Source organism: Thunnus maccoyii, chromosome 21 (assembly GCF_910596095.1).
Source record: "Thunnus maccoyii chromosome 21, fThuMac1.1, whole genome shotgun sequence".
Classification (NCBI taxonomy): Eukaryota; Metazoa; Chordata; class Actinopteri; order Scombriformes; family Scombridae; genus Thunnus; species Thunnus maccoyii.
In genome coordinates, this window is record NC_056553.1 from 13,940,061 (window position 1) to 13,967,167 (window position 27,107).

At 43.0% G+C, this 27,107-nt stretch overlaps 1 protein-coding gene across 16 annotated transcripts in view; it reads right to left on the reverse strand.

The window, feature by feature from the left end:
• Positions 1–9,574: 9,574 nt before the first annotated feature.
• eya1 (EYA transcriptional coactivator and phosphatase 1) overlaps positions 9,575–27,107 on the reverse strand; it is a 61,990-nt gene continuing 44,457 nt past the window's right edge. For all 16 annotated transcript variants that reach the window (XM_042400055.1, XM_042400046.1, XM_042400047.1 and 13 more), the window contains 7 exons: positions 23,933–24,022; positions 14,422–14,480; positions 14,141–14,301; positions 13,798–13,912; positions 13,329–13,450; positions 12,033–12,133; positions 9,575–9,749 (listed from right to left, as the gene is read on the reverse strand). In XM_042400055.1, the coding sequence (XP_042255989.1) occupies positions 9,669–9,749; positions 12,033–12,133; positions 13,329–13,450; positions 13,798–13,912; positions 14,141–14,301; positions 14,422–14,480; positions 23,933–24,022 (729 nt within the window). In that variant the 3' untranslated portion in view covers positions 9,575–9,668. The remainder of the gene's footprint in view (positions 9,750–12,032; positions 12,134–13,328; positions 13,451–13,797; positions 13,913–14,140; positions 14,302–14,421; positions 14,481–23,932; positions 24,023–27,107) is intronic.

Genomic DNA, 27,107 nt, shown 5'->3' on the forward strand with positions numbered 1-27,107 from the left:
TCACTCACACGTTCTTTAATCACATACAAAACACAAACATGCATGTATGCAATGCTGCAAACACTTATGCATCCATACGCAAACACACACACGCACACATATAGACAGCTTACTGCCCGGGACTGCCGTCAGCTAACACCTTGCACGTCCTCTTTCCCCCCACCCTCCATGTCAGACCAACACTGCCTCAGGCTTCAAGCACAGACATCTTTTTGGGAGGTGTAAATGTAATTTAAGGTTCAGGAATGAATTTATTTGCCAAAAAAATATTATCTGTCGATCTGCAGGGTGTTCACTGCTTCCTGAACACCTCTTGTCACTGTGCTGCCTTCCCTTGTGGTGTAGCGAGGAGGAGAAGGGCCTGCAGGGACACGGGCCGACTCCAGATCTTATCGCCGCTACCATCCCGTATTAGGTTACATCCATTTTTTAATTTAGCATAGTGGGAGACAAGTCAGCATTCACAATGAAGCCTTTATGATCTGTGTCAACTCAGTGCCAGGGGATGAGTATTGCTCTTCATCTCTCTGCGCATAAACGAACAGACAGCAGGCCAGCTTCTTTGGCTTGGACTAATAAGGACATTACAGTAGCCTTGCAAAAGATGCTACTTAAAGCTAATAATGTTACATTTTTCATAAGAAACTATCACTGGGGTGTTGATTTAACTTTAACCTAATTTATGAGGCTTTAGTTGATGATAATGCACATTATATGTATAGAAGATTTGTTCAACATATTTGGATTTCTTGATATTCCAGGGCAATTGACCCATCAATAAGAGCTGCTCCCTGTTGCTACGCCTGTCAAGCTTTCCATTGTGGTACGCCAAATATGCAGTTTTAAGGGATAATAGTTGCAGATTTCCTATTTTAAATTTGTTGTAATTTTTGAAACAACAGGTTTTCAACTTCACATAGAAGTATACAAAAAGCAGGATTCTCTTTTCTAGCCAACAACTATTGATTTTGGCAGCTGAAATGATGATTGTTACTAGCTAGTGTTAGCTAATTAGCTAATGGTAACTCTATGAGTTAGTTGAAAACTTTGTCTCCAACTGACTTTTTGATTTTTCCAGTTGATTTGTTTTAAAATGAAAACCCAGTAAAGGGAGCTTAAATGTGTGTATGATGATGCCATACTAAAAGACTGAGGTTAAACCATCATGTCCCATACAAAAAGTCATCATGTAAACCAGTAAAAACAGGTGAAATGTTTTTTTGTTGTAAAATAATCCCAATGCGATGCTTACTGTTGGAAAAACATACTTGGACAAGCAACACACAGGTTAGGTCTGCTGTGCCTAGTAACAGTTGCTAAACTATTAGATTAGACTGTTCACTATTAGATCACTGTTCAGGGGAGGGGTTTGGCAGTTGTACTGTCGGATTTTGTAACATCTTCATTATGTCATCATTTCAAACTTTCATTTTGCTGCACATCCATACTGTGCATACCTCCACTGAACTTTCTTTCATTCTCTCATGCTAACCTTTCTACTGTAACACTAATCGGCCTAGCAGCTTTTTGTCAAGAATAATATCCTTCTAGTATGCTACGTGCTGATGTGAATTGGCGTAGGCTGCTTGGCTGAACAGTCCTGTGCAGCTCATGAACTAACTGAAACAATTAACACAGTGAACTCTGTCAATGCTCTAATTCTCAGGGCTTGAGGTTCAGAGGAAGAATCATGAATTATGGATTAAGGTTTAAATACCCCTGCACCTGTTCTATTAGGCCTATATGTGAGCTTTGTACATTCATATCTGAGCTGAGTGGCAACTACAGTTGGCTGCGGTGCAACTCAAAGCATTAAGCTCAAAGTGAGATCATAAAACAAAATATTCAACCCGCTTTGAAACTGGGAGAACAGCAGTGAGACAAGCCAATGTCCCCTTATCAACTTTACCTGGCAGTAGCACTGATGTGTGTGAATGTGTGTTTAGATACTGTACAACATGCCTATTCAGGGAAGAGGTATGAGCAATCAGAGGGCAGAGAGTGAGCAGGGGGTGGTGAAGGAGAGAGGGCATAGCAGGGGGTGAATGTGGGGTGTGTGTGTGTGTTGGGGGCAGCTGGGGGCATAGGGGAAGGGTGAGGTGTGGGGAAGGAGCGAAGGGGGGGGGGGAGCCTCGGTTTCCTGTTCCCCAAATTCCCAGCTCCTGTCTGCGGAGCAGGTACACAAAGCCTCCCTTGAAGGGTTTGGAGAGGGGCGGCAGGATGAAACGCAGCCACTGATGGTTAACAGATCTGTCCCCCTGGACGCCCCCCTCTTTCCCTTCCCTTCCCTTCCCCTCCCGCACTGCTAGCCAGCGCTGCGTTTGTTTACATTCTCCCAAGCCTTTTTAGCATTTTCTGGCCAGGCCAGGAGACTTGGCGGGGCTCCACGCTGCTGATTGCCATATTCCCAGACCAGAAATGTCACTTACCACTTTGCTCTCCTTCATCCGCCAGTTAAACCCTTTGTAATCCCCCAGAAGAGCGGAGTCACCCAGGATATAGAATATTTTCTCCTGTCCCAGTGGCTCCTTGCCCTGCGCTGCCCCTCCATCCCCTCTGTGTCCCCTGCCCGGACAGAGGCAGAGCAAAGAAACCATTTCAGCCAACTGGAACGAGACATTAACATTCCTACAGGGGCAGTGTTGGCTCAAGAGACAGAGTCAGACCATAGAGAAAATGCCAAAAGAGCAATAGAACAGTGGCATTAAACAACACTCACATGGGTCTCTTGGTTCCTGTATTGTTTAAAGGGTTGATTACCAAATTGACATTTTTTTTTTTTAAATCAACCCTGTACCTCGTTATCTAGCTATGCAAATAGCTTTGGTTTTATGTGACCAGGTTTTGAGGTACCCATCTCTGAGATTTCTGTCACCACAATATAATGGAAGCTAATGGATTTTCATTTGTCAGAGATTTGAAGATACATTTTAAAATTTCAAAAGCAACATGTCAGGGTATTCTGGACAATCCACAGACCTCTTTTCTACTTTCTACCTGAAACCTGTTGACAGCATGCTCTGTGGATTATCCAGACTAATGAGAACACTATTTTTGGAAAGTGTCGTTGTTAATTTTTTTACAAATATAATTTTAACAATGGTTTTTAAAATTCGACTCTCTCCTTTTGGAGGGAGCAGAAATCTCAGGGCCTGGCCCTTCCAAACCTGGTTAAGAAAAAAAAAAATCCGCAAGCCTAGATGCCTCTAGGGGTAAGTGAGAAAACATGTTTTTCGGTGAAACAACCATACGAATATATGAGGATGTTGTCACATCATTTGTTATATCTAGGGAAAGTTTGCTGAAAATATGCCTGTGCATACGAACACACATTTATAATACATTCACGTCACAGTCTGGCCTGTGGTTCAGGGCTTTGATGAAGTGGATCTAGACTAAAAGTAAATATACGTTGGCCCATGGAACTGGACTCTACACTGATAAAGGACTTTAATTTGACCATGATCAAAAAATGTTGATGTAATATTTGTAATTTTCTCTCCAAATTGAAATGATTTCCTTAAGTAGAAGGTCATAGGTAAAAGTGGTAAAAGCATGATATATTTGTAGTCTTAGCTTCAGTCATCATCTGAATGAGTGATCTTCACCATAATATTTCAGGGCCTATGCAAAGAGAGTAGAGTATCAGGACAAGGAGGGAAAAAAAAATCTAATGAGCGAGAACATACGGCCTACCTATGAAACGGGGTTCACCTTTCCTTCATTTCTACTTATAGAAAAAATATGCGAGGAGAAAGAAAACATCACCCATGACTTATCGAGCAAAAACAAGCCAAGGTGGGACGCGAGGCTGTTTTATTAACCGGATGACATCGAGTTTATTAAACTGGCTGAGAGGCTCCTTCTCCTGCCAGACGAGAGGGAGCTTGGCCCGGGTCCGAGACCTAACTGGGGAGAGCCGGCCCAATTAACACCCGAGAGGGAGGTCCTTACACACACACACACACACACACACACTTACTGAACACACACAAACACACATATACGTAAACACCATGCACATACTCACACACCCAGCATACAGGGAGGTCTGAAGGGGCCACAGCAGCCAAATAAACCCTCAGGGACACAGTAGTTTGCAGCTCTGAGTTAGCTAAGCAGTCATGCACGTGCACACTTGCGCTCACTGTCGTGGGGTGGCCTTAGCTTGCCATATAAATCTCTGCCACTCACCTTCATATGGAGTGGTGTGGTGGGCCCAGTAAATATGAGGGAGTGTGTGTGTGTTTGACCACAGATGCAGGTGGAGCTGCGGTGTGGTCGGGCAGACAGTGAGCATCGTTCCAGCTCCAGCCCTGGCAACGCCGTCACTCCCGTAACGACTCAAACACTACAGCCCTGCAGTGGTTATGAGCTGTGGTGAAAGGTTATGTGAAAGTGTGCCTTTGTTGCCGAATTTGCTCAGCGAATGAACTTCAGTACCAGCAGCTGTTACAAGCTGGTACAAGATTTTTTTTTTCTTTGTAGGAGGCACACAGCAGGGAAGTACTGCACTACATCAACTTCCAAAAAAAAAGCGATTTAGAAAATTTTCAAATTGTTCTGGAATCAGAACACAAAAAGACTAATACCTCATGTATGACTGGCAGACATAAGAGTTAAGTTTCAAGATGTTTCTGGTTTATGATATTTAATCAAGAATAGATTGCGTACTACTGCTGAGCTAGTGTAGGATAGATGCATGATGAGAGACTCCTGCAATGGCTTCCACTGTATATCATTGCTTTATTGAAACAGCATGGGGTTTGTCAAAACTACTTCTGGTAAAATAACATAATTTGCAATACTAGATGCCAGAAGACCCTAATACAATACATGGCAAATAGAACAAACCCTGTCCTCGTCCTGTGGGTGCCTGAATGTGTATGTGTGTCTAGCTAACCCTCGCTGACCTCTAAAAGACACAACCTGCTCTGTGAGTCCATTAACACCGTTGACCAAATCTTATTTAGACCAATCATACTCAAACTCCCCACCAATGCACATGAATAGCGATGTCACAGTCTAGAATCACTTGGGAATGCCTCATCTGTGTGGGACCAGCATAGTTGTGGACGCCCGGCCCCTCGGAGTTGACACTCCTGGCTGGGATCCCTGGCATCCACAGCTTCCTGATTACCAGCTGTCCCTACCCTACTCTGCCTGTCAAATCCCAGTAACTGAGAAATAAACAAACAGTAAACAAAGGGCCTAGTTTAGCACCATCACCCGCCACAGCATGACAACAGGTTTGTCACTCTCGCTGCCTGCCAGGGGGAAACTGAGCCCAGCAGAGGCCTTCTTCATCTTAAAACCACTGGAGGAGGAGCTGCAATCAGCGACAGCGGGTTTGTCTACCCTGCCTCAAGACAAACAGCATCAGCCAAACCAAGAATAAGGAAACACAGACTGAAACAACCTAATAGCGTGCCGTTCTGGTTCTTTGATTGAGCAGAAACTCCTTGCAGCTCTGCTAAGGATGGAGGCTTTGTGTCTAATCCCCCTCCCCTTTTCTCCCTTATTGTCTCAATCTGTGGACATCTGCTCGCTACAGAGACAAATTCCCCTAACTTGAGACACACTAGCCACCAAGAGGAGAACACAGGCCTATTAATAGGCTTCCTGCTCGTAAAAGAGATGTGGCAGATCAGGTTTTTTGGGGGAGTTTGATATGCATGTAATACAATATTAGTTCAATTGTGATGCACCGTCAGAGGCCCCCTCTATGGAAATCTGCATGAAATCACTGTCTGGGCAAGGTCGTAAATCACCAATGGCGTTGTTTATTATTGCAGTACAGTTTTATGGAGGGCGGGTGCTTTGCTGGGACGTCCTGGTGAGGAATGCCCAACAGAGGACCTGCTAGGTAATGGTGCCTTTATTGCCGGGGGGGGGGGTTGATGGGAGTTCAGTGAAGAGCAGGCCTCTTGAGAATTACACGGTTACTGTAAAGCCTGATTAAAGCACAGGAACACCTATATCTAACAAATGCAAGCACATGACATGCTCATCAAGCAGCCGCCGCATCAAAAGATGATAGATCTCGCAGAAAATCCGTCAGGACTGTGAGTCAGGTGAATGACACAGGCCAAACAGACACAATCTTGCTCGTATTTTTATTCCTTTCTGTTTTGTGCGAGAAGCCAGAGCGGCTGGCCGACATGCCACAACACCCACTCTTTCTTTCACGAAATGTCTGGTCTGGTTGCGACTGACTTTTTCTGCCAGGTCTCAGAGCATCGGGAAAACTTATCAAAGAGAACAGACGTCTATTCTACACTGCAGAGAGAGCAGCACTTTTCTGCTAGAGCGACAGCCAGTCAGAACCTCAGACAGTACTTAGTCTTTCAGCTGTTCGGAAGTGGGAAAAGCACATTAAGGGTCATTGTGCCGGTGCATTCCGGCGGTAGCAGCCCGACTGCTTTGTCCAGTCTGGCAGACATACACGCCTCACCCTGGCCATCGCTCCTACTCCATCTGAAAACATAATTGATCTGGATATTAAACGGTTCGTGCGGCTCTAAATAAAATTCCATGCATGCTTAATGCTCCAATGTGGTTTTGGACGCCGGACACTTTCTTCCCTATCCAGGCTAGTGGTACATGCTGGACTGTCTTAGCTGTGACCACCTCATAAAATCAGCCTCATAAATATTTTTCATGTGTTATTTAAACTAACTCAGCTCTCTATGACTTGGGAGTCTTTTGATATCTGTAAATTATGCATGGACTCTCCTACAAACATACACTACGGTATAAAGATAGGACTATTACAAATGTTGGGCTGAGCGTCGGCTCAGCTTCAGGAGCCTCAAGAATGTATGACGCATGTAGTTCGCTGTCATGAAAATCCAGTATTGTCTCACGATAAAATGAAAATTGAAATTTATGAGACTCTTCTGAGAAAAAAACATCCAATTAATAGAAATGCAACCACAAAAATACTGAACCTTTGCATTATTTTAAGAAGTCACGTTAGTTATTCCAGAAGAGTCACAAAAGCATGCCTGTAATTCAGATGTAGCCATGATGTAAAAAGTATTTTATTGCAGCTATTGTGAGGATTTAAAGAATGTGATTAGCATGTGGGTATGTGATGTTGTTTGGCCTAGACTTGTGCCAGCTCCGGTTTCTATTTGCTTCCTGGTAGGATTAGTGGTCAAGGCCTGTGACATCAGTGTCAGTCTCAGGACACTGGGGGCAGATAATGGTGTTATTATTAATAACACAATGGGATGTTAAAAAAGTTTAACCAGACCTCAAAACTTTTTTCCACTGATAAAAAAATATCAATCTTTAATTGTTTCAATTGTTTTACACCTAAATTCTACATTTGAGACACAAATTTGACATAATTTAATTCCTCAAATATCTAATCATGTATTAATCACCAAGTATTTTCTCTATTTATGATGACATTTTGTGAAAAGTACTGTATTATAGTTTAAAACAAAAAGAGAGCAACATGTACTAGTTCACAAATCAGTTTTATTAATTTAAACACAATCAAATAATAATGTCAAAAACATCTGTACACATATTTTGCAGACACAACAATCTTTTGCATTTCACAATGAGGCCCATGTACTGTAAAGTATTTCCAGTTTGCATTAATGATTGCAACGTAATAAAAAAAAGCGTGCTGTATGAATCTATAAAACATTTCCTCTATTTACCTACCATTACCTTGACCTAGCAGCAATATGTAGATACCCCGGAGTGCAGGGGAGAAGTTGTTTTGAAAAGATCACATAATGTGGTCAAAGGAGGGGGGGGACGGGGGTTGGAGGGCGGGTGGGGTGGGGGTTGGGGTGCGAGGGATAGGGAGGACAGGGATCCGAATTGAAATGTAAAGGCCAACAGTGATCATGTGCAAAGGAGGGAAAATCAGAAACACAACAAGTTGGTTTCTGTTTAAGAAATTCACAGTCGATAGCACATGTCCTGTATGTTCACAAACCCCTCGAAGTTAGTGGCTTTTCTCTCAACGTTAATTATGGTTTCCCCATCCACAGATGTAGAAGCACTAAGAAAAGGGCTTCATGTGTTTCAGCTATTTCAAAGAGGGGCACAGAATGTATTTTCAACGTCAAATAAAAACACTACATCATACAAAATTACGCTTGCTGTACAAGAGTTTTGTTATAGTGCTTGTATAAAAGATAATAAAACCTATTCAAGTCTGCTTTTTTAAATATCAGATTTATTCAAATTTGTTGTTAAAATGGCTCTTGGGAGACAGGAAATTTGTGAGTTTTCTCACTTCCATGCCGAATCCAAAACCCTTATCAGAATTAAGTTTACTTCCAAATATGTGGGGTCAGGGCTGCAAGCTGGTGAAATGACATAAGGACACAAGTTGTGAGCTACCTTTCTGAATAACTAAAAAAACAAATACCTCTTTCCCTTTGAAATATGAGTCTAAAAAGGACTTGCAATAGAGGAGACCTGTTATGCTATATAAAGATGTGAATGAAGTTTCCTGTAAGGACGAGAAACATCACAGAATCAAATGAAAGGTCATTGACACTTGACATCCATGCTTTTGGTCTTGACAAAACAATTTATCACAAAATCCCATTATCTACATATTTGTTTACTGAACAAAACTTGAACACATCAACACTTTAAGGCGTTGCACAAGCTTACGTATGTGCGATGGGATGCCTTTTTTTTTTTTTTTTACTTCAATGAAAAAGCATTGCCACCTTTCAAGAGCACGTACCTAAATGAATATAGGAAGGAATAGTCCAGTGATTACAAACTTACACACACAAAAAAAAGATTTCCTCTGTACACGATTGTCTCAGCATTGTAAATAAAGTTTTTTGTAATTTTCTTAAATTATTAGAAAACCCCTTTTTTTTGTTTCTTCCATAAACGCCTTCCTCTTGCTGTGGTGGAAATCAATAGTACTTTGTAAAAGGCACGAGTCTTTTGTCATCGAGGTACCTTCTCAGTGGCACGGTGCCACTCACAAAGTCTTCGTTCATAAATAAGAAGCACAGGACTCCCAGGCCGACGGTTAACAGAGGAGCAGTCGCTTTGTCTTTCTGTCCCATGACGGAGGGGGGAGGCCGAGAGAAAAGTAGGTTGACAGATAAGGAACAGCAATAAAGGGGAGGTGAGGGGCAGAAGGGGCAAAGAGCTAGACGGACGAAGAAATGTCACCACCAGTAGTTGTGGGCCTGGGGTTTACTGTAGCTGAGTTCTGTGGCGAGGTGAGGTGAGGCGGGCGAGGCCATCAGTAGCTCTGCTCTCCTCACAGGTGTGAACCCTGACAGAGTCCCGGCACAAACAGGGGGGCCGTAAAACACTCTGACAGCTTCAGAAAGCAGCCAATTCACAGTAACCAGGGCAAGCAGCTGCAGCGCCGTAAATTCACCTCTCTCCTTCGCTTCCAGAAAAAAAAAAAAAAAAAAAAAAGTTTAGGGTTAAGACAAAGTGTGACCGTATGTCAGCACATTAACCGTGTGCTCAGCCTTTTTTTTTCTCTCCATTCTCCTCTTCTTTTCTTCCCGTGTAGTGGAAGACAGACGCCAGGTAGCACAGGGGGGCCTTTTCTGAGCTGTGGGGTCTGTGGCAAGCGTGGGACAGGGCTGGAGGGTGGAGGTGAAAGGTTGCAGGGTGTGCTGAGGCGGAGCAGGGTGTACGGTGGTAGTGTAGTGCTACAAGTACTCCAGGTCTAGAGCATGGTGGAGGGCCATGAGGTCTGAATGGCTGGAGATCCTCCAGAAGGGCATGTTGTGCTGTAGGAAGAGTAAAAAAAAGTGGAATCATATTATATCAAATTTTATTTAAAACATAGAAAAACATTCTCTACATTATTTTAGTGCTAAAATAATGAGTCAATTAATCAACTGGTCAGTTGAAAACCTTTAATTTATCATTTCTTTTTTCATTTATTTATGGAACAAAATGCCAAACTTGCAAGCTTCTCAAATGTGCTTTTCTCTGTTTTATATTATTGTAAATTCCATATCTTTACTGTTGGTTGGACAAAACAAGCAGTCATCAATTTCCCAGAGCCTTTTCACTATTTTATGATGTTTTAACAGCTAATTATTAATCTGATTAATCTGAAAAATAATCTATAATTAAAATAATAGTGAGTTGTGGTCCTGCATTATTTTCTAGTGCTTGCAAGAAGCACTGAGAAGATTTTCTGCTTTATACTGCAGCTAATACATACAATAAATAAAGAAAGTCTGGTTCATTCACAAGGAAAAGCAATCATTTCAACAATACACCCCGACTGCTCCTCTTGCTCCCTTGTGCATAAGTCTATGCAGCCAAATAGCACATCTGTACCTCTAACTAATTTCTCTGCTGCATCAAGTTGTAGCTTTATACCACCAAACCAATCCAATAGCTGTCTTCAACCTCAACAGAAATAAACTCCCCACAGTGTTTTTGAATGAATCTCCTGCCTGTGAGTGTGTGTTTAGGACAGTGCAAATGAGCTGTTGTTCCCAAGAAGAGGACAGAGGAGAAACCTGAGTCGCAGAGAATGAAAGGAGCTTGTCAGGTAGAGTCCTCAGCTCCTCAGTGTGCGGAGCCCATTACCCTCCCCTTATCAAAGGTATGGCCTCTCCCAGGCATATGTTCCGCTTAGGAGAGCCTGCACTGACCCTTAAAAAGCTCTTTGCTTTTTGTTTTGTAAATTGTCTTTGCTTTTAAGTTTAAAAGCTGGAGATGTTATCTCTGCCGTCTCTCCCAGGCGATGGTAATAACTGAAGGCAGAATTGTTTCAGGGATTGTGGATTTTTCTCAGGTTAGGGTGAAGGAATGAGGGCCGAGAGAACTTTCAGACATTTGCTTTTGTAGTTCCACACAGTGTCACGTCTGATATGAGGCCTCCTGACGGGTGAAATTGTTGTGTTATTTCACGTCCTCTCTGATGTTGACACAGAAACCTTTTACCGCATGGCGTGTCGTGGGACTCGCTGCACTCAGACGGGGGGAAAAAAAACGCCTTATCCTTCCATCAATGTCACACTCCAACAACTCAAGACTGAGTAAAAATATTTGCATCTTTTTCCACAATCATCCCTCAAGACCTTATTCCCAGGGCGTGCTCGCTTTTCATAATACAGAGCTATTGCTTTACACATTTATCCAGGGTAAAGGTTGCTACTTCTTCCTAATCACTCTTCATCTGTCCTCATGCTTCTACTCATTGTTTACTGAGAAACAGGTGAAAAAGGAGCTGGAGGCTTTTCAAAGGGAAACTCTGTGTCTTCACCCTGACACACTGCAGCTCACTGTTGCTGTCAGTGAAATATGCTCCTGGACCGCTGATTAATTTGCTAATGAATATGTTTGCTGCGTGCGGCTTGCACGCGGTTTACACCCAAACTTGGCAGAAATGCTGAATACACAAACTGTGGAGCAAGAGCCAACAGGTAGCATAAAAAGGGTAAATCAGATGTCAGATTCATCTGAACAGACACCGTCATGTTTCCTGAAACACTACGGGAGATTTCAGCTTTTGGCCTTTCTTTATCCATCTTGTGCTAACAGGCTTGTCATTGCAGTAAATATTCTAATTTCATCAACAATGATTTAAGTCTCTTTTATGCGTGCTCTATTTACGGTGCGCCTTCAACATGCCTGAAAGGGCCTGTCTAGCATTACACATACAGCATTCACGCTGCTCAGGGCACCAAGCAGGAATATATAATTATGCCATCTCTCCCCTCCCCTGCTCTGTAAACCTGAGATGGCGGAGGAAGAGCGCTGATTACACACCACAGACTTTCTCTCTTGTACTTGGATGCCCTATAAGAGGATCAACAAACGAAAGTAAAGCAAGACTGTTAAGGAGGAGAGCTCGAGCGCTGTTTCCTTTCTTTGGGAAGGTATGGCAGGTATGTTTTGTGTTCTGAAGGCATTCATAATGAACTCTCGACCTTACAGAAAGTAATTACCAGTCCAAACATTATCTTTTCTCCTAACTCTGTGTATTTCTAGTCAATGTTTTCACTACTGTGCATACAGTATGTGCTGTCTATTATTCTCAGAACTCTTACCTTTTTTGAGCCTTGCTCCTCTTCCACACCATCGCCAACAACAATGTAAACAACTTTCCTCCCGAACCTTTGAATTACTCTCTCAAAGCAGCTCTCCTTCCCTGTGGAGGAGTTGACAGCAGAATGTTAGTGGAGCGTTGCATGGATGCAAACAGATACACAGGCACACACACACTTTTGACCCACACTAAACACCATCAAGTTGATTCAGAGGCACAGGGTGACAAGAGCCCTTTTAAAAACACCACACGCACACAAAATAGGCCAGAGTGTAAACACTTTGAGCTCAGCACGGAGATGTGATAAGATCAGCCTTCAGATAAAGACAATCTGAAAAGCATTAACTCTGCAGTCCCCCCCCCAAACCTGGGACAAATGGACTTAAATCAGCTAAATCACTCTTGTATGGACCTGGTTAGAAGAACCAGTACGCTTAACGCTCTGAAGAACCCTGAGCTATGCTGCTCCAACTCTGTGCTGATGGGCCTGAAAATGGCGCAGGAGTGAAGCTTGATGTTTATTTTGCATTTGAAACAGTGAAGGGGAAGGACTGGAGGAAAAGGGGGGAGATGGGAGGAGGGGGGTTGCTGTTTCTGTGGAATGACATAAATGTGCAGAAGTGGTTTCATATGCAGAGACTGAGCAGGAGAGGCCTGGGGAGGCCCAGCACAGGCCCAGCTCCAAGAAAATAATCCCAGGCTGATTAGGCCTATTCCTTCATAGAAGAACATCAATCCTCTCCGCTGACTGAATATCCCACCCCATCCACGCCTCTGTCCCATCATTTAGGTAGCACATGTGTCTTAGCTAGCCCCTTTCATACAGAGATATATAAATAATAAAGAATAAAAAATATTACTGTAAAGAAGACTCCTCATTATGCCGGCTTTGCTTTGTTATACTGAACCAAACAAAGCCGGCATGCTGCTCCTGTGTGTGATTTTGGATAACATGTGTTAGCATAGCGTTCCAGAATCAGAGGCGTGACGTGTAACACAACAGCATTGGCGTCTAGTGTGTGTAGTCCTGCCATGCTGGCTGTCCCTATTACACAGACATTGATCTGGCAATGTGACTACCTCTGCTGCTGGCTTAATTGCGGAACAACAATGCCCCCCATCACACGTTCGTACCTTTTATACAGAACAACGAAGCGGAATAACGGCGCAACATCCCCGCCTTGAATAGGCTGTGTAAAAGGGGCTAATGTTTACACTCACATTGCTGTGAGAAGTGAAAGTCCAAGAGGATTCAAATCACACATTTCAAGCATGACATACAAAATTCAGTATTTACCTATTTTGGTTGCACTATAAATATTCTCGATAGGAAAGACTATGCCCAGGCCGTAGAGCAGGACCTTAGCCAGGGCAGGGATTAGCTGCGTGGTGGTCACCAGGATATTCACACAGTTTGACCTGTATTAGAGAGACAGAGGAGGAAAGCAAAGGGATTACATCATTCTAAATCACTGTGAAGGAGGACAAAAGAAAACACAGGGTGCAGAAAATAAAGACACGGCAATGTATCAGTTGTTTAAAACATGTCCTGCAATGATGGATTGGACCTCAGCTCCTTTTTAAAGTTAGATCTCTTCGCACACTTATCTTTCAAAATCAGAACACAAATCCTGTCCAAAAGACAAATCGAAGCGCTGTGTTTTCTTTAATGGCTTGGGAGTATGGAGCTGACTTATTTACACCACATGTGAGTTTATATATGTGTGGTATGGGACTGGGTACAATTTTCCTCACTGGAGTCCTACCTTGAGTGGATTAATGTTAGTGCTTTCAGTGCCAGTGTTAACCAGGAGTCCGTCAAGGCTTCAATTTCTGCTCGCAATTGCAACCAGGCTTCCCTTTTGGCTGGGCCCAGCAGACCTGAAACGCAGGGTAACATTGTTTGGGTTGGACCAGCCCTCCAAATACCACTGAAATTTTCAAAATTTACCCTGACCAAGTGGTATGGCATGTGTGCTTTTTAAAACACACTAACGCGAACACACGTGGACACTCACACAAACGCCCACATAATGAGGGCACGTACATCTGCAAACCCGTTTCTACATGACAAATTTCTGCAGAGTGGCGCTGCTTGTTGGGGATTACCTCCGACGTTATTTTTGTAGGTGGTGTAGATTTCTTTTACTCGTCTGTAGCGGAAGGCCAACTTTCTCATCCAGTCCACTCCCCCCCTCACACCTGTGGCCAGACATAGGTTGGCACTGGTCGCTGCTGCGTGGAAACCATCAGCGCTGAAGTTATACGTACTGAGAAAGACAAAGGAAGAATTTGTTAGGACCAGCAGCTTCACCATTGATGGTAGTAGAGTATATGACACATTTTATTTTGACCTTTGAACAAAGAATCAAAGTGTACCAATGTTGTACCTTAGGTCCTGGCCGTTGTCATCGGAGGACACATCGTCAATATGTACCTGGTCACATTCCTGAAATACACAAAACATGCTCTTTGAATAATGTGGGATTCACATACTCTTAAAGACACACCTAACAAGACTATTTTAGAACTAGAGGTTTCTTTGGTGGGAGAAAAGCGTCACTCCCCACATGTTCTAGGTAATTTTTCACTAGAAAAAACATATTTATTTAGGAAATAGAACTTTGGCTGGACACCTCGTTCTTAAACACCTTCTCCTTGACTTTCTATCTATATCCCTTTGAATCAGCTCGCAACGTTTTTCTTCCCTTGTGCCCTCACCAGCCCTGTCCAAACAAAAACAAACCTTATCATTAGTCTGGATGGACCTGTGGCCCACAAAGTTGTTACCACTAGAGGGGTCTAAAGATATTCATAGCAACAGACATAACCAATTAGGTCCCAATCCAGCAACTCTAAACACTCCCCAGGTTGGCATTTGAACTGCTATGTCTGAGAGTACAGATATATATACATACAGTAGAAGAATGTATGTAGGCTTGCTGAGTGTATAAAGAGCCTTGGCACTAATGGTCTGTGCATGTGTATGTATATACGAGTGTGCATCTCTAAACATATGTGCAGACTACTCTTCCCCTTTAGGGTGCCTGGCTCCTCTTGGAAAGGTAGAGGGATTCTACAGCTCTGCACTGATTCCACCGGTACACAGTAACACAATCCAGACTTTCTGGTAAATGTAACCTACTAGAAAAATTGAACCTGATGCTAACCGCCAATGAAATTATGACCTCTGATTGCTGCTGCGCCACACACCAACACAGCCCCGGGGCCAGTCAGCCAGCCAGCCGGCAAAAGAGCGCAGGAGAAAGCAGACTAAAAATCTGTTATTAGTTTTCCATTTATAGGAGCGCTCTAGTGCCTCCCCCTTCCTCCCCTCTCCCCGCCCCCTCAGCCAACTTGAAATGTGAGGGACTCCTGCCTTGGCATTCAGATCAACACATTTCATATGGGGCACAGGAGAGACAGGCTAGCTGAGCCTCTTTTGACTAAAACTTGGGACAGCTAGCAATTTTGCCAAAAGGAGGTTGAGCAATAGTCTTGTTAAGAGCAAAAGGCTTTGAAATGAATGAGACATCAACCTCTTAATTTGTTTCAGTCATTCCTAATCTAGAATTAATAACACAGAGACTATCTGATATCTCTATGAAGTAGTTTAAAGAATTTCTCTGGTTTGAAATTGGTCGCATAACTGCCAAAAAGGTTCTCACCTGTTTAAAGTTATGTGAAAAATAATAATTTCACATGGAAATTGAAACTTGAGTGAGAGAATTCCCCCCCGGTTTCAAGTATGAAAAATCCTTCCCGAATTTTTAAGCTTTTTAATTAAGTTTCATCCGGCTGTTAAGACACCCAAACACAGAAAGGACTTCCTTGTTTTAAGTCAATCTAACTGAGGCCAAATGCTGACGTTATTGCATTCCTCTCTAATGCTAGAGCAGGGTAAGGGTAAGGGCTTTGGACCGTAAACCTTTTTTATTTTACTGGTTCCCCTCTGAACAAATTTTTCATCTCCCTGGATTTGTGGGGAGAGGGAGGGGAGAGCGACGTGAGGAAAAACTCAAACCAGCTGTTCTTTAACAGAATTAAAATCTTGACCCCCAACCCCTGCTCTAATGCAGCCATTCTCTCGCCAAGCCTCTCCCAGCAAGCACTGAGATCCAAAGAGGAAAAGACTTTGACCCCGTGACCCTTTCCCCTCCTCTCCGGGGCTCCTGCACCCCGATAAGGGGGTGGAAGGGAAGAGAGGTGGAGACGGAGGAGAGCAGCGGGTAAAGGCTGGGGGAGACAGCCTAAACTGACCTCACATGGAGCGGGCTCTGAGCCCTGCGTTCCAGAAGATGGACTGCCAATTGGAGATGGGGTGTAGGCGGGGGCTCATAGCTCTGTTGGCCTAATCTGTTTCCAGACACTCACCAGCAGATCTTTAATAGTTGAAGAAAGCAGCAATTTGTCCCAGCTTGAGGATTTGCTGCCAACAGACTTGTGGATAATTTATGTTCACAAATTATCCAAAAATTTTCCTCAGAAGAAAACCCAAGCCAGAAGTATTAGTGTGCGTAATTCCTTTAGTAGTGGTGGCATGTCTGTTTGTTTAGGAAAACAAAAACAGCTCCCTGGGTTAAGTACCTCATAAAGCCTCCATTCAGAGACCTCCCATTCTGGTGCAAGTGACTGGAATGCTTCTATTATCCTTTAATTACCCACTAATAAATCAGACACAATCAGCTAACTGCAAAAGCTCCTGCCACCTCTTTTACTTTGGGCACAGATCCATTCAGTTCCACTCATTTGGTATACCATTGCTTAATTGTATGCTGTCCCCTGGTACCTTGTTAAATAACAATAGTTCCTCATATTTGTTCTTCCCATGTAATGTGTTTCTTTCAGAGTCTGACAGCCAGCAGGGATCAAAGCAGATATTTGAGAACAATATTACTCAGCATGTTAATTATGGGTCTGCCAGATCCAAACTCCAACATGACTCTAAACACATAAATATGTCTCAGTAATTAGGCCTAACAGAGGCCATTATAACTGCTGCCTGATTATGAATGATTTTTTATGGACTTGTCCAGATCCTCAAAACTAACAAACACATCAAACCTCAATGAATGTAAAGTGATAAAATTCAAAAGGCCTGAAAAAATACAGGGGTTGGGTCCATCTCACCAAGCTGCTTATTTGCAGTTTGAATGCACTATGTTTACATAGCTTTGTAATTATGTAGATATTTCGACAATTAATTAACAGCTAAACGGGGCTCACAGAAGTTTGGATGTGTGTGTGTGTGTGTGTGTGTGTGCATTGACTGAGAATTAGGGGGTTGCTGGAAGAATGCACAGACCCCAACAGTTACTGTTCCCAGCTGGGGCTGGCATAAACCTCTGCGCTGGCTCCCTGGGAGGACTGGGAAAGCTAACAGAGGAGGTGGCTGTGGGTAATGTCGTGCAGTAACCCTTACACATACTCATTAGGAGCCACTTCTGAAGGCCACGTAAACACCACGGAGCCATAGATGGTGCAGGTTCAAGTCGGTTTAGTACAGTCGTATAGTTGACATGGACAAGATGGAAAGAAACACGGTGGGGCGGTGAATTTTACTAACTGACGGACTTGCTGACAAACCCAATGGCATTCTAGCATATTTGCATGGGTGAATGCTGAATTGCCAAAGAAATAGAATTGCTCTGAAAATGCATACTGAGTATACAAAATACAAATAACATACAAATAAAAGAAAATAAAAAGTAATGTGTCTCAAAAGTTTTGATGTAATTTTCAGCTTAATTAGTGTTAAGATTTATTAGTGTTATGATTAAATAGCTCACTTGCAGGACTTGATGGAAAGAATTCATAAGCACAGAAAGTTAGTGTCATTGAGTCTTTCAAAAGCTCAAAAGGAAAAAAAAAATAACACTGCTATTATGTTGTTTGTAGAACACTACTGATAGACTGACAAATCTTTATGATGGTGGCAGTTGAGAGGCAGTCTGAGAATTTCTTAGAACCTTTTGAACATCTCTTTTCCATCGAATCCCCCCATTCTCCCCTCACCGAGCAAACAGTGGTCTCTCTAAAACCTACAATCACCGCTAACTCACACCAGATGTTCCTACTGTACTCAAGAGTGAAGAGCCTCCACCAGAAGCCATCGCAATTACTCCTTATGCAAACACTATGTCTTTCTGTTAAATTCATCAGCAACATATTTTCTTTTATCTCCGTCCATTCAGCTACCAGATAATCCTTATCTGTAACAGAAAGATGAAAACACCAAAATATGTGCAACAATTGAAGACAGGATGCTTCTGCCTCAGAAGGAATCCATCTCTACATCATTCACTCTCTCTTCCTCTCCCTATCTCTGTCTTTCTGTCTGCTGAAAACTTTTCACCGGGGAGGAAGCTATCAGAGCCCTCTTTGTTCCCTTGGCATCTGTCATTAAGCAATCAGCAATGACGGCCTGAGTCTTCCTGTAGCCCTGGAAAGAGCTCAGAGTGGTGACTGCAACCGTCAGAGGCAGGGAGACGAAAGAGGGGGCTGCTCAGCAATGTTACCAAAACACAGAAATGGCCACACTATCTAAACTAACTCTTAGACCTGTTTTTCCCATGAAGGTCTAGTTCACTGCGACATAGACACTGTCCACTTTCTGGATACAAGCTGCCCCCACTCGCCTCCTCTCTCATCTTCTCTCTCAGGTGAGCTGTGTGTGCGTTGGGTGGGGGTGGGTGGTCAAAACCACAGTGTGAGCGATAACAGCCATCATCACAGCATCCCTTGTGACCCTACAGGCTAAAACCATGTGAAAAAGACTCATCCATGGTTCGCAGGTTCTCAATACCGCCACTCCACCGGCAGAGGCTGTCATCCCCCCTGCGGTCTGTGACCCCCAGCAACTTCCTTCTCTGTTCCCACCACAGGCACCCCTGTCTGGGGGGAAAGGAGGGAGGGTGCAGAGGGGAGGGGGCGCTGTGATTACCTGGGGGTCAAACACAGGATGTGGGTAACAAAGGGAGAGTTCTTCGAACCCACTTCATTCCAATCCACAATCTGTGCTTGAACAGTCATGGAATTCAAACAGCGGCGCCAAACAAAGCACAGGTATAGAGAAGTCCATGCTGGTTTTACAAAAATTCACACGATCAGGAGAAGGGATCCAGAAGGAGTTTTGCTCCAGAACTGACTGAATTTTAACAAAGTGGTCTATAAACACTTGTTGTAATAATTGGAAAAGCTGTAAAAAAAAAAAGAAAAGAAAAAAAAGAAACGACCCCACAGGTAGCGAAGAGTATAAATTAGTTGGGTGTGATGGATGAGCTGCTTCTCATTATTTCCTTTTTTAGGCATTGCACGTCCAAACCAGACCTCAAGGAGAGCGACATTAAATACAATATCAAATCTCAGGCACTTCAGCATTTTCCCCTCGCAACAAACGTATCCATAGAGAAACAGTTTATTCCTGCCAAGTGAACTGTTGTCTGGACAAATCTGTGCAATTTCTGTTCTCTTTCTCCACCGACAATCCTGGGCAGGTGTTATGTCTCCCATTTTAATGCAGGACAAGAAATCTATTTTTAAATATCATCATTTATCACCAGACAGTAATGTTATATTTTCAGTGCACCCTCAACCCGTATTGGTGCATGAATCGGCTGTGTTAGGATAGCGGGTAAAGGGTGGGGGTGAGGTGGAGCTCTGCGGAGCGAAGATTGACAGGGTGGCTTTGAAACCTCCACTTTCTCTCTGTAGTCTTTCCAAAACACATCAGTGGCCTCGCCTTGAGACCTGATGGAGTTCTGTCGAGGAGCCTGACAGAACTGCTGCATCAGTGGCCAGACAAATGATGAAATACCCACATCAGTGTGTATAGACCTAAACAAGCCCATATGAAAAAACATACTACATGCTATATATGGATTTATTTATGACGGTGTTAATTATTTAAAATATAAAAAAAAACTGTGATATAGAGCCACAGTGTTAATAGGTAAGCAATGAACTGAATGACTTAATTTCATGATTCAATGAATAGCACAGTTGGTGTTATGTTCGTTCTTACTGGGAATAAAATCACAAAAAATAGTCAAGGAAAATATCATAAAGCTACCAATCATATGGAACGGCGAGTACAGGATCTAACTCTCTACTGCGAGACATAAAACCAACAGAATGGGTCCACACTAAGAGGCTCTGGAGGGCCATTTCAGCCTGTAGGAAAAGGTAACCGTGCGTTTCACAGCATCTCTCATTAACAGGCAGCCCCTGGGTGAGAGTGACAGTGGAGGTTTCAACCCTGCGACTGCAGGCTGGGAGCTATAAAAAGCAGTCAGCTCGCAGTGTCACAGGGTTGTTCCACAGATACAGTATGCGTGTGTGAAAGAGTTTGTGGGTATTTTCATGAGTGTACGTACAGTATCTATGTTTGTCTGTGTGTGTTAAAACTATGGAGCACAACATGTTTAGAGTGCACGTGCATGAGAGTGTGAAAGAGTGTTGCACACAGCATGGAGGCATCAGTGGACTAATTTAAAATGTTCCCACCTTTAGAGACCTCTCCCCCCTCTCTCTCTGTGAGTGGTTTGCCCCCATGCCCTTTATTCTCCAGACAGGGAGGATTGTTTTCTCACCCAGGGAGGGGGGAGATGGCAGCCCCTGTACCCCACTGCGAGAGGAACACAGGGGGCTCGGCCAGTGAGAGAGAGGCCCCTGGTTCCCACATACCGCTCGGCGTTAGCATTTGGGCTGCAGCAGCGCACCTACAGTAAACTCACACCCTGAGTCACAGCAGAGCTGTCAAGTCTTTGCAGTGAGCTCAGTCTCAGTGGGCTTCATTATACACATCACTTTAGAACATCAATTAACTCTCAAGCCCATGCCACAGCGCTAGAGTAAAAATGACATCCAGTGAATTTACTATCTTATAGTAAATATAAGCTATATATAAGAGAGTAATTTACTCATAAAATTATATTATCATGAAAAATAATAAAATGTTATTGTAGAGTGTAATTCATAAAATAAAATAATTAAATTATTGATATTACATTACCAGTATGGGTTTGCTGTTAATTCACAAATTAAGAAAATAATAGATGTTGTACTAAAACTTATATTTTATATTAGATTAATCTAAAATATTGATCATATGTTTATCTCTGTAGCTATTAAAATACAACTTCTTCTATAAGGAAAATTAATACAGTGGAAATCACATCAATAGGGATCATATTGCCTAGAATTACTTTCGTAATACTGCCTTTGGTGAGAGCATTTTTGATGATAAAAACAGATTGTGCTGTTCATACAATACTACACCCGTCCTTTAAAGGACTGAGTAGCAAATGGTTTTTGTGGGACGATCAATACAGAGATTTGTGTGTGTGTGTGTGTGTGTGTGGGTGGGTGGGGGGGAGTCTTTTGGGGGGGGGGGTGCAGTATTTCTGGGACCCACCTTCAATACTATCTAACAGTGAATGAGAAAAGAGAGCGCTGATCCAGAAAAAGGTTAGAGGAGAAAGAGAGGGAGAGAGAGACGTAAGGGTGAAACTGATCCCTGTTGACCTCTTCGGCATGCCCTCTTTCTTTTTATGACTTTCCTCTGAATCGTCACTCACCAGCTCTATCAACATGGTCCAGCCTCCATTCACACACACTCACACACACACTTGGAACGCACATAATACACCAGCTAAGACTAGAGTCTTTGCTGTAGCTTTGGCAGGCAGAACAGAATATTATGCTTGATTGTGACGTTTAGAGGCCCTGTAAACAACTTAAATACGTTTCAAATGTTTGGATCAAATTAATGCTTAAAAATCAACATTTTAATAAATAAAAAAAAAATCCATGAGTGCATGCATTGTAGGTTTTAAGAAAGCTGAGTCCACATTTAATGTTCTTGTGGAGAGGCTGGCAGGACACCAGTGTTAAGACTTAGATGGACCACTCGCACACACCGCTAGGCCACTAACTCTGCACCTGTGTTTCTGCACAGCCTCTGGGGTCTCCCTTTATGGCTTAGACTAAATTAGATGGACCATATGCATTTCTGCACATGCTTAAATACATAACTGCTGCTGGCTGTGGTATTTATAGTTGGACTCTATTTAGCTCTATCTGAGATGGAGGACTGTAAATCAGCAGAGAGGAAACACAACTGGTTAGGCATTGCTGAGAACTGGCACTTAACACTCAGAGTGGTGCAGCTCAGTTTAGGAGGAGAGATCAATACGGCTTCAACAGAATGTCACTCCTCCTCTGGTATGATTGTTAATGACAATCAGTGCGATGTCTACAGAGAGGTCTTTATGTTGGACATTCTAAAAAGCATTCTTTCAGCAGACCACAGACTGCTATTTTAGTCATAATACTATACTCTAGTTTGAGCTGGAAAAAAAAATCTAAAGCTTTTAAGTGTCAAAACAAAATCTAATAATTTCGTTACTGAGATAGAGCAGAAGAAATATACGCAGTGCATTTTTAAATAATTTTATAAGAAGTCTGAGCTGCCAATTCATCTGTGAACAGTTTCATTACACATGAAAAGGAATCAAAACACAGGACAGATGTTGAGCAAAACCACATTTAAGAGTTGTCACAAACTGCCATTTTTTCAAATGATTGGGGCACATCTATTAAATAAAGTGCAGCTACAATGGATTCTACATGGCCAGGGCATAAGGAAATATTTAACCAGCCAATTGCAGCCAATTAACTTTGATCACGATGACTGCATTTGGAATCTCAGTCACTAGTCTGTCTGGGGGAGTATGAACATTTTCTTTCCCTGTCTCTCCCCCGTTTTTTCCTCCTTCTTGGGTTTGCTTCATGTAACACAGTCGAACATGGTGGTGAGTAATGAGACTTGGCAGACTAGCCACAGATCTCTTCACACTTAAGTATCAAACAAAACATTTCCTCTCCTGTGAGGTCAGCATAAAGCAGGACACTGAGGAAAAGCGCTGGGTCAGTGGGATCGGATTCACCGGGAGAAACAGACTGAGAGGAGGAGGCTGGGGCAAAAATCGAGGAATAAAAAAACGCAATAAAAAACATAGACAGTGAGTTGGAAAGAGCTAGAAATACAATGGAGATAAGTTGCTTTGTTTATTACTATAATGTGATGAGCACTGATCGTTAGCTGGGTCTGACATCTGGATCGGGACAGTAGTGGGTGTCTCTTCATATCTGTGACTGTGTGTATACTGTATATATGAATGTAGCAAACCTCTATCTGTACATACAGTCTGACCTAGGCATCTCTGACCCTCTAGTCGTTGCTTCAACTCTCCCAAGAGTGAAGCACACACTCAGACATCCCACACACACACACACACACACACACACACACACAGACACACACACAACCTCCCTAGCCCTGATCCCTCTATTCCTGTGTCCCAGGGGCAGATTTTACACTAGCCGTACATGAATCAGGGGGGCAAAGAGGCGTGGAAGGGGAGACGGCGGGGGATTTCATGCTGTGACAGAGGGGTCTGTGGTGTAGGTGGACAGCGACACCAAGCACACAGCATGACATACAGACAGACAGAGCGGCCACAGAAACACTAGAGCCTGACAAATTGCGCTAGCCGCTATGGGAGTGGGAAGGAGGTGGGGGGTGGGGGCAGGGCTGGTGACCCAGGAACGATGGAGACTGACAGCACATGCAAAATTCATGGTATCCCTTGGGCTCCGAGGTAATACTTCACCACTATGAGACTGATAACTGAGAAACAAGCTCCACGCTATGAAACAGTTGTTGCTGCTTTTACTAAAAATCCTGTGGACTGTTCTTACGCTCCTGTAAGAAGATACAGTATACACTCTGACCACTAAAATCATCACAAGGTGAACAGAAAGCATTTGCGCTGAACAGGGACGTAGCAACAAGTTAGAGAAAGCTCAATGAAGAAAGTAAAACACAAATAGACGCACCTCTAAGTCGTTAAAGAATAGGTGTGTGTCGGCCAAGTTGAAGATCATTTCTTCCATCCTCAGGCCTAATGATACAGATGTCGGGGGGTCCTGAAAAACAGACAAAAACAATTAAATAAAACTTTTTTTTTAAATTCTAAGTTTTTCCCCCTTTTTGAAAGAGATAAGGTAATACAGTGAATAATGCTGTTCCATGTAAGTCACTCAATTAACACAGAATCCTTTTAAATTCCTCGGCAGGCCATTCTCATAAAAGAAGACATTAGACAGACTTGAAAGTTTCAGCCTCTGTTTACGACCCTCCAAAAGGAACCAGAATAGTCATCAGAAATGCCACAGACTTGAATGAATGCAGTAAAAGCTTGTCTCTTCTCAAGAAGGGTGGTCGAGAAGAGTTTAGAAGGTTTAGAAGAGTTGAGGTCACTGCCTCATCGTAAATAGTCCATTCTCCACATAGTTGTGGTAATGCATCATCTGACTGCTCTCTAGGTAATACAACACAATTCACCCTGAAGTTTCCCAAGATCACTGGTAGCAACTCTGAGGTGTTTATTAATATTAAAAATCATTCACAGGCAGAGTAAATGCTAATAGTTCCTTGTATTAAGCAGAACTGTAATTTTTCCCTTAAATCATAATCTCTGTCAGTAATGTGACACGTGCTGTAATGGTGATACGGTTGCACTGTCTGTAAGATAATACCTCGAGAGAAGTGAACTACACTGTAAATAGTTAATGAGCCTGTGACAATGTGTGTTATTTTCCCTTTAAAAAGATAATGAATAGGCAAAAAGTCTTCAGTGCATTTCACATGAATATGGATAGATAATCCTTGTGCAATTAGTTTTTACAAGTTAACAAAATTGCACATTTAGTTAGTTTTTTTTATGAAATTCACTTGTCCATCCCTTTATACAACAAAAAAAACATACAAAACATAATATAATTAACTATCAAAAGACTGAATTAACTAACTGGAGAGAAGTGCTTCATTTTTTTTAATTGTTGCACAAATTGAATTTGTTGTTATCTTAAATCTCTAATCAGCGGATTGTCTTTAGCAAGCAGAGGATGAAGACAGACAATAACAGGCTGTAAGAAGAGAATTTTTCTGCAGCTGGGTGAGGCTGCATTAAAGACAGGCCAGGCAGGACCAGAAGCAGGGATTACAGAGTTAAACCACCTGAAGACACACCTGAGCTTTCTACTGATTAGCTGTCACACCCCACAATGCTTATGTTTTCACTAAAATGACAGAGGACAAACCACACAAGTAGAGCTCAATCCCCACTTCTAAAGGCTTTGTCCTTTCTCTTAACCCCCCAGTTTGAATCAATCTTTCAGTCAGAATTCATCAAAAATAATTAGCCTCCCACATCAACAGGTTGCTAACTCCCTCTTTCCAACCTCTGTAGGGTGATTTAACATTATGGGTTAGTTTGGTGGGAAAAGGCAGTCTTCCCCAGCGCAAGTGAATCCTTTCCGATTAAATCTAAACAATCAGTCAGTGAGGGAGTTAAGAATACAAGCAGGCCAGAAGGCCAAAGTGCTGCTGCTGTCATTGCTCCAGCACCACCTGTCCCAAGATGTCAGTGCCATCCACTGGGGCGCCAAGTCCTCCCCTCCCTCTGAGACCCTTACCAATAACACCCCCCCATCCCCACCCACTTTAAGCTCTAGCCCTGGCCAGCCCAATAGCAGCACAGCTGGCCTTAGCCATCAGCTTTATGGGGGTGAGCTGCCTTGATGCCAATTAAAAGAGCTGATAAGAACAGCAGTGTGTTTGAGAGAGAGAGCGAGAGAGAGAGAGAAAAAGAGAGTCAGAGAGAGTGGGTGGGAGGTCACAGTGAGTGAGAGAAAGTGTGGATGTGCGCTCACTCAGATACACATCTATTTATAGTAAGCTCGGAGCAGCTAGGAGGTAAAACTGTTTTGTAACTTTTTTGTATATGCCACAGAGATAGGGATGACATGTATGACAGACAGGTGGAGAAGGGGGAGAGACAGGGTGGTGGTTGCGGTAGATGGGTTGTTGTAGTGCTTCACTTTTTTTTCTGAGGTAGTTTACAGATCTGCATTTCTGATAGGCTTTGAGGGAGAGCCCTCTGTGGTTGCCGTGAGTAAGCGTGTCTCTCTTTTATAATATAATTTTAAGGGGTAATGTCAGCTAGTTGGAGTATGAGAAAAAATGCTAAAAAGGGACTGAAATGGGCAGTGTTTCCTGTTTCAGAAGAGCACACTAGAACCCTGTGTATGCCCGTGTGTGTGTGTGTGTGTGTGTGTGTGTGTGTGTGTGTGTGCGCATGCCCGTGTGTGCAACACATCCTCATAATGAAACGCCCACATAGGACGATTGTACCTGCACTCCAGAACAACCCATAGCAGCGTTTTCTAATATGCTGCCTCTGTCGGCAGTAATCGTAAAAAATAATTCTATTTTATGGTGTGACAACGCTGTGGTTTAGGTCTGGTTAGGTTTAGGCACAAAAACCACTTGGTCAGGGTTAGGGAAGGATCATGGTTAGGGTTAAAATGATCACTATAAATGTGGTTTACAGTTACTTCCTTAAAGTTAGGGTTAGGGCCTCCTGGAGCTAAGTCCACTTTTTCCATCTATCTATCTAGCCATCTACGCAACCTGCCTCTTCCTAATATGAAAATTTGCCACCTTATATTTACGTCATCTGAACTGCGTCACTTCCCTTAGTCATAATTACTACGGCTGCAAAATAGGTCATTTTTGTCGGCTGAAATTTCAACCTATACTGCCGTTTTTCTTGTGAGGACGGGCTGGTGTGTGTGTGTGTGTGGTTGGAGAGTCCCTCATCACTGAGCCACAGCTCCCTGGGCTAAGCCTTAGCTCTCTCTTTACCCAGCATGCAGGGCTCAGAATAAAGTAAATAAACAGTGGAGGGTCGTGGGGCAGCCCTCTTTCACCCCAAAAACAAAACACTGCCCCCATCAAACACCCCCTCATACCAGAACAAAGGCACAGAGAACGGGCTGCAGACACTAAGCTCTTTGACATATGAGGAGCAATATGTCATTTTGGACTTCAAAACCAGACACCTCCATAGCCAAAACAACTGGTGATTAGAAATACTGCTCTCAGACGAAATAAAATAAAATATAGATTAATTTAGCATTAAAAAACTGTGAATTAGTCATGAATTGA